Raw genomic sequence first — 7,809 nt, forward strand, 5'->3', positions numbered from 1 at the left:
TTGTCCTTCAGCCGATGTACAACCCCAAAGATGATGCCCCCATGGGGTGAAGACGCAGGAACCTCGTTATCATCCGGTCCGGAAAGCCCGGATTTGGGGTTTCCTCCGGGGCATACAATGAACGTGAATCACCCCACAACGCCTCCAACGAGGTAACGACACCCGCGGTGCCACCGTCGACGGTTCTGGCCAAGGCCGAACCAAGCTTTCGCTGGCAAATTCGCGTCCATCGCCGGCTAGACCACCAGATCAACATCCTCCATCATCCAACACGCCCATGGGTGACGTCTACTGCACCACTTCTCGTAACCGCCGCTCCACCTGGGTGAGCCATTGACGGTGGAGGAGTCCTCACTGTTGCGCCAGCGACATCGGACGCCACACACGTCCAGGACACCCTCGCGGGTCTCCACCGCAATCGCATCCCAAAGCCGCGGCGGAGGAAGGCCACGCCGCCGCCATCATTCCCCGCCTGGGCTTTGCCCCGCGAAGCTCCCGCGGCGGCAAGGAGAGGGGTGGCGGCGATGGCTTGAAGCCCTAGATCAGATCGGGTGGAAGGACATCGGAAGGGAGGGGGTCAAAAGAAAAAGGGAACAAAAGCTCTCACATCGACAAAGCTCAAAGCAGGCGGGTGTGGAGTTTTACTCTACGGAGACTAATTGCGAGCACACACACTCGCCGTCGCCAAACTATGTTTCTTCACTAGACTAGAAAAACAAAAGTTGCACTTGCTTATTTGAGAGGTCATCGCGTGAACCCTCCACTCTATCCTTTGCTGCTAACCCGGCGCCGTCACCTCCGCGTCGTCTCTGGATCTGGATGCAGCTCGCCGCTCACCGTCACTTCGCCCGCATCTTCCGCGCTACGCACGCGAGAGAGAGAAGGGGGAGGGACGGCATTCAATCTGTTAGTCCGATTACAACATGTCAGTTCAGTAGTGAGTGTCTACGACGCCCTAACAGTGCAAGCACACTAGTACATGATTTACACACAGCTGAAGCTATCACACACTTCCCAATACTAGTACGTAATCTCTACCGGCTACATCTGCTAAGCTACTCCAATGCGACTACTTCCTCCCTCCTCGCCTCGACGACGAGGAGGACCTCTCCGACCTGTTCACCTTGGCCCTCTTTGCCGGCGGCGGGGTCGCCGGAGCAGCGCCCCGTTTCTGTGGCCGCCCGACGCTTTTCTTCGTCGCGGCAGCCTTGCCTCCTGCCTTGGAGCCACCGCGGCCGGTGTTCTTCCTGCCTGGCCCCTTCCTGGCCTTGGGCTGCTCCTCCTCCTCCTCCTCCGGCGCCGGCGCCGACCGCTTCCGTTTCGTGAGCGGCGACCCTCTCTTCTTCGGGGGCGACGACTTGCCCTGGTTCAGCCGCTTCAGGAAGTCCACGGCGATCCGCTTCTTGGGCAGCCCACCGGCGGCCGCCCCGTCGGAGTCCCCGTTCTCCTTCTTCTCAGCCGCCGCCGCAGCCGCTTCCTCCGCAGCTGCCGCCGCCTTCTTGCGGCTCAGAGCGGAGTTCTTGCCGGGGCCGCGGGTCTTCTTCGTCCCCGTCCCCCACGCCTTGCCCTTGGCCGCCGCGGCCAGGGCAGCCTTCTTCTCGCCGTCGCTCTCCGCCTCCTCCTCAACGTCCCGCTTCTCCACGGCCTCCTCCTTCCTCGCGACGGCCGCCGCGGCGGCAGCCTTGGCGATGGAGCTCCTCTTGCGGCAGAAGATGAGCGGCTTGGCAGCCTTCTGGATCAGCGGCCCGACGATGTCGGGCTCGGCCTTCCGCGAGTCGAGCCCCGCCGCCGGCGCCGGCGGAGGATTAGCGCCGCTCGGCGGCTCCCGCTTGGCCGGGGGCTCGCGGAGCGAGGCGGAGACCTGCGCGGAGACGAGGTGGAGGGCGTTGAGCGCGGCGGCGGCGTGGTCGGGCGCGTGGCGCGGGAGGTAGACGGCGGCGTTGGCGCAGAGCAGCAGCAGGTCGCGGTAGAGCTCGGCGCTGCTGGCGTAGCCCGCCGCGCCGTCCAGCTTCCGGCGCATGGCCTCCAGGTCCACGTGCCGCCTGATCGTGCCCCGGTACGACTCGCTCTCCTGCACAGCAGACCAAACCAAAGCGGACCCACCAGCACGTGAACAAACAGCGGGAAAAAATTAAAAAAAACATCATAAACGAAAACGTAGAAAAGGAAAAAAATATCTCCGCAGCATCTCGAGTCCTCGATCGAGTGCTGTTGAGGCGGCATGCACCCAGGGACGGCGGCCGCCCATGTGGTGGTGACCGCAACGCGGCACCCGACTGGCCCGTGCGACAAGGAATCGAATCGCCGGATGGGATCATCATCCGTCCATCCAGCCCGCAGAAAGCAGCGGCTGCTTTTCTCTCCTCTCTTCCGCGGGAGACACGAGCTCGAACGAAATGGCTTGAACGGCAAAGAATTTCTCCCGCATCATCACCCAACCCTTTCAGCCAGCAATGGTCCATACCACAGCAACAAACATGGGTGCCGAGGCGTGCGTGCGTGCACCGCGATGACGCGCTGGCTTTGCTCCGGTCACGTAGATCGGGCCGGCCGGCCGGTCAGTGCTCCTAATCGCAGGCCATCATGCCGCGTGCGTGCGTGCGCGCCAGCCTAACCATATCCGTATGGCCGTATCATGAGGCGGACACCTAGATTAAGCGCGCGAGGGTGGGACCCAGAATCTGACATGCTTCGTGCGCTTTGGTTTTCACCGTGTACGTCTACGTCCTCCCCTCGTTTTTACCCCTAGTGATAGTAAACCGAAAGTTTTGACATGGCAGGTAGTGGCCGACGGTGAAGAGAAGAGAAGGGAAGGGACAGGACGGGCAGGGCAGGGCCGGGGCGGTAACTCTGATGGAGATTTTTACCTGGCTCTCCTGTAGCTGCTCGAACACGGGGCCGAACCTGGCGGCGACCCTGTCGAGCAGGGCGGCCAGCGGCTCGTCGGCCTCCTCCTCGGCGCTCGCCTTCCGCCGCCGGCACTGCAGGCTCACCGCGCTCTCCTTGGACTCGCCCGACAGCTCCTCCTTGGCCGCCTCCTCCGCCTTGGCGGCGGCGCCGGGGCGCTTCAGATCTGTGGAGTTGGACTCCCTGCACGACCGCCCGGGCTCCTCGCTGGACACGTTCTCGTCGCCGGTCACGCCCTCCGGCTTCGCCTCGCCGCTCGACAGGCTCCGCTCCCGCTCCTCCTTCATCAGCTCCACCTTGCTCTGCAACGTCCTGTCACACAAGTAAAATATAACAAAAATAAACATCGTGCTCTGGAAAAATGGCGGCCGCAGGATTCGCCATCGGACGGGCCACGAGGCGCGCGGTGAATGGTTTTCCTTCAATTCAAACGGTGGTTTTATCGGTTCGGATATAGTACTATAATCGTTTTACCCGATGGAGAGATCGCATCGCTCGACCTCGCGCCGGAGCTCGGCGACGCGGAGGCGCCGGAGCTCGTCCAGCCACCCGTCGGCGGCGGAGGCCTCGGCCTCAGGGGCGACCTCCCCCTCCTCCTCTTCCTCCGCCTCCGCCCCGCCGGCGGCGGAGAAGCGTCGGTGGAGCTGGTGGAAGCGGAGGCGGCAGCTGCCGGGCGTGAGGCGGGGGCGGGCGGCCAGCGGGCTGCGCGCCTGCACCTCCGTGGCCACCGAGTCCCAGCTGGCCGTGCCGTGCCGGCACACGGCGAACGCCAGCAGCAGCTCCTCCAGCGTGCCCCAGATCTCGCCGCCGGCCGGCACGTCGGGGCCGTCTGATCCGCCCGCCATGCGCCGCCCCAGCCCTCCCCGTGCCGTGCCGTGCTCTCTCCGCCGGTAGTGGTGGTGCCGTCTCAGGCTGGTAGGTTCCCTCCCCCTCGCCCTCCTCCGTCAATTTTTTTCCCGTCGAACGTCAGCCTTTTCCTTTTCCTCCTCGTCCCTCCCTCGCCTCCGATTTGATTTTTATCGGAAGGACGGATACGGCCCAGAGTTCATAGCCGCGCGCGCAGGCAATTTCTCCGTTTCTCAGGGGCGTTTTCGCCATTTGGGCAAATAGAAAAGAGGTGGGTGGAGCACTGGAGCCGTAGAGGGAGGGCCATTTTCAAACCGGGGCCCACCGCGGGCCAATTCCTGCGTGATGCCCATACTGCCCCCCTGATCACTGATCGGCCACGCCACCACCGTTAGCCTGACGTGCGAAAGCGCGCAAGGTTACAAGACACAATTGAACTGTTGCGGCGCGTCACTGAGCTAAACTGCCTAAAAATTCAGCGTCATGGCTAGATCCAAAGCAGTGTCTGACCCATCGGAACGCCTGATGCTCAGAGTACACACTGCAAACTTCCAGAGTATGGAAATGATTTGAATCTGGCAAGCGGGCGGTGTCTATCTGGTTCGCTGACTGACAGGTGGGGCCTGACTGGGATGCAACCTCCTGTTTTTACTGCAAATGAATCTACGAGTGCGTATCTACCGTCAATCTTTGTTCTGGATGAAAGAGTGAAGAAGTTTTTTTTTCAAGTAGTGAGTTCAGGGTTCTGGTACACCCAAGTTTTAAACCAACTGTTCCTAAAATAAAAGGTTTTGAATTAGACGCCCATGCCAGACCAATATTTGCATCTATTTTGTACTCCCTCCGTCCCAAAATTCTTGTCTTAGATTTGTCCAAATACAGATGTATGAAGTCACGTTTTAGTATTAGGTACATCCGTATCTAGACAAATCCAAGACAAGAATTTCGGGACGGAGGAGGAACCTTCGTTACTGGAGGAACTCTTTGGATGCCAGATGCAAAGGTTAGCTTCAGATTTTTACCAGCAAGCAGACCAAGGCGACAGGAGCATCGACTCCTTAAATACTGCACGTATGTAATGAGTACTGTACTGAACATCACACAAAGAAGCATCTTACTGTGTTGATTGAAGACTGTTACATATTCTACCTTCTACTCCCTCCGAGGACCATTCCTTATGTAATTAAAAGGTTATTCACGGAATTTAATATGTGCGGAGTCAGATCATTCATTTTCCCTGTTCTCGCTTTCAGGGTCCATGATTCCTGCACTTTCTGGGGCAAATGCAAAAGTTGGCCCCAGATTTTAACTGCAACTAGGCACACTTGCACATAGATACCACACCAAGATTACCAAAATGCCTCCACTTGCACAAAGCAATCATAGCAACCAGGCTTACCAAAATGCCTCCAGAATAGCATCTGGCCAACAGAAGAATTTTGAACATAACAACAGAAGTTGAAACTTCTACTACTAACAGGAAATTGCAAAGACGAATACGCAGGTTTATACATAATGACATATCCTAACGCGACGACCGACATGGAAAACATGGAAAATTACTGAATCACCTTATGAGAATGTCGTTTGCTTCCACTCAATGATGCAAACTGCCTACCAACCTATATTATTAAGCACAAAATATATGTAAAATTGCAGAGCTTGCAATGTCAGCAAGCACTAACGCGGTAATGCCTCACTTCCTCCGGGCCTCGAGTGCCTTCTTCAGCTCCTCGCTGGCATCATTCGGTCCACTGGCCACCAGCTCCTTCCCATTTCCATGGAGATCAGGCTTCACAGGGAAAGGATTTTGCAGAGGTGGCGACGTTGCCGGCATCCTTCGAGCGTCGCCCTTGCTGGGAACTGAGATAGCTCGGCTGGCCCCGATCTCAGCGCGCAGGCCCTCCACAGTGTGCCGCAGCATGATGCTCTCATCGTTCAGGGCCTCCAGCTGCCTCTTCATCAATGAGAATTCCTCTCCCTGGGCTATAGGCGCGCTCTTCCCCTTCTTGTCCTCTTCAGACTTCGGATGCCGGCGTGGTGTGTGCTCAATTGTGATCTTGTTCATGACGAGCAGCGGCAGCTTGCTGACGGCCAAGCTCCCCGCCTTCCGCCCGTATCCATCGTCAGCGAGCGCGGCCTTCAGCTCTGGTGGCACACGCAGCCCCCACTGGAACCTCAGGCTCGCCCTGTTCCACAGCGGCAGCATGCTCCTGGTCGTGAGGCGCATCCCGGACAGCAGCATGCCCACCCCTCCGCCGGTGGTCCCGGCGGCCGTGACGTCCGCCGCGAACCCGTTCCCGTTGAGGGAGAACTCCTTGTGGCCCTCATGGTCGTGGGCGTCGCCGTTGGTGAGGTCGGCCAGCTTGTGGGGCGGCGGCAGCGCGGGGGTGTCGGGGACGGGCGGGGAGCGGACGGAGTTGGCGAGGGAGAAGTCGCCGAGCCGGGGCTTGAAGAGGAGCGAGAAGGCGGGCGGGTTGGAGGAGAGGAGGTTGAACTCCGCGGAGAGCGCGAGGGGGGCGCGGACGGGGGAGCCGAGCGCGCCGAGGCCCGTGCGGATGGAGAGCGCGAAGGGCTGGAGCGGGTCGTTGGGGCGGTAGGAGAGGCGGAGCCCCGGGCCGGTGGGGAAGGCGGTGGAGAGGTCGAAGCGGAGGTCCTCGGCATCGCCGCCGGCCGAGACGCCGGAGAGGAACGGCAGCCCGAGCACGCCGATGGGCACCTTGGCGCGCAGCAGCGGCCGGTCGTCGTCGCGGAACTTGATGGAGGCCTTCATAGTGAGGGAGGGGGTGGCTAGGGTTAGGGTTCGGGGGGGCCGGGATGCGGGGATCTCCGCGATTCGGGGATGGGGAGGGAAAGGTCGCGGTGGACGGGGAGGTATTTGAACGGCGGGGGCCCGAGGGGAATCGGGGGCGGGGATCACGCCATTTCGGGTGCCGGAAGGGGAGTCGTCGGCGGCGGCGGTCGCGGCTGGTCTTAATTGGGGAGAGGACCGGAGGAGGATGAATGGAATTGAAACAAAATGGGTGGAGGCGGAACAGGATTGGGTTGGAGCTGGGACGGGCCGTTATTTTCTCTCCGTTTTACTCACCCACACGTTTTTACCGCTGATTTCGTCGAATTTTCCCTTTCCTTTCTCACTCATGTAAATCGGTGGAGCGAGTACTTTTTTTTGATTTTGCGATAAATGTACCAGATCAGTACCGCTCAGCATGGTTTGAATGTGTAACTGATCGTCCTCCTCGATGTCCTTGGATCCAACCTTCTGGGATGCGATTTACCTCACATTAACTAGCTCTGACTGACCCGGACGGTTCTTGTTGATACATTATGGTCATGATGAATTATTTGAATATAAAAAAACTTGCAGGGGAAAGATTATGCTTTAGGCCTGTTTGGGACTGCTTGCCTCCTTAAAATTCAGCTCCGCTTTAGAAAATGCAAGTCAAACGAGGTAGCTTCAAAATATGTCATGAAGATCTTGGTACATATGGAATGAGATTGTTCATGATAAGGTACCTCCACCCATTGATGTATCTCAACGGTTCTTTTGCACTTACTTCAGCATGCTCATGATGATTGATCGACATCCAGAAGAAGATGTGTTAAAAAAAAGAAGGATGTTTTATCATATGTGCATGGTTGTCCGCCACAAAGAATCTCCACAAGAGAGTTATTGTCGATGCACAAGTCCGATGAAAGCCTCCTTTGGATGGTTGGCCAAAGTTTAATGTAGACGTCTCATTTGTTCTCGCTGATGGACTTGAAGGAGCGCGTATGGTTTTGAGGGTCGCCATGTTGGGGGAGTGGGGGGTACCTTTAGCTCGTGTTAGTACTTATGCATTTGCTCAACCGCACTTGAGTCATAAATTGCAACGTGTCTTGAAAGTTTATCCTTGGCCGTACAATGGTGCACCACTTTGATTTTGATTAAAGCAGATTGTCTGAAATTAGTTAACACTAGTACAAAACAGGGCTTTCGTTCGGGTCTGGCCAGCCCATTAGTCCCGGTTCTTCACGAACCGGGACCCATGGGGGCGATTAGACCCGGTTCATGAG

At 58.1% G+C, this 7,809-nt stretch overlaps 2 protein-coding genes across 2 annotated transcripts; both read right to left on the minus strand.

Annotated features, from left to right (window-relative positions):
- Positions 1–891: 891 nt before the first annotated feature.
- On the minus strand, positions 892–4,029 carry LOC100873112 (uncharacterized; the record flags this gene model as incomplete). Its single annotated transcript, XM_044533400.1, is given in 3 exon segments — positions 892–2,071; positions 2,868–3,219; positions 3,382–4,029. Coding segments are annotated over 3 exon segments (1,725 nt in total). The 3' UTR covers positions 892–1,069.
- Positions 4,030–5,102: 1,073 nt separating this feature from the next.
- LOC123112419 (uncharacterized) lies at positions 5,103–6,800 on the minus strand. The gene has a single exon (XM_044533401.1). The coding sequence runs from the start codon at positions 6,524–6,526 to the stop codon at positions 5,450–5,452; it is 1,077 nt and encodes a 358-aa protein (XP_044389336.1). The 5' UTR covers positions 6,527–6,800; the 3' UTR covers positions 5,103–5,449.
- Positions 6,801–7,809: the final 1,009 nt, after the last annotated feature.

The sequence above is a fragment of the Triticum aestivum genome, chromosome 5B (assembly GCF_018294505.1).
Source record: "Triticum aestivum cultivar Chinese Spring chromosome 5B, IWGSC CS RefSeq v2.1, whole genome shotgun sequence".
Taxonomy (NCBI): Eukaryota; Viridiplantae; Streptophyta; class Magnoliopsida; order Poales; family Poaceae; genus Triticum; species Triticum aestivum.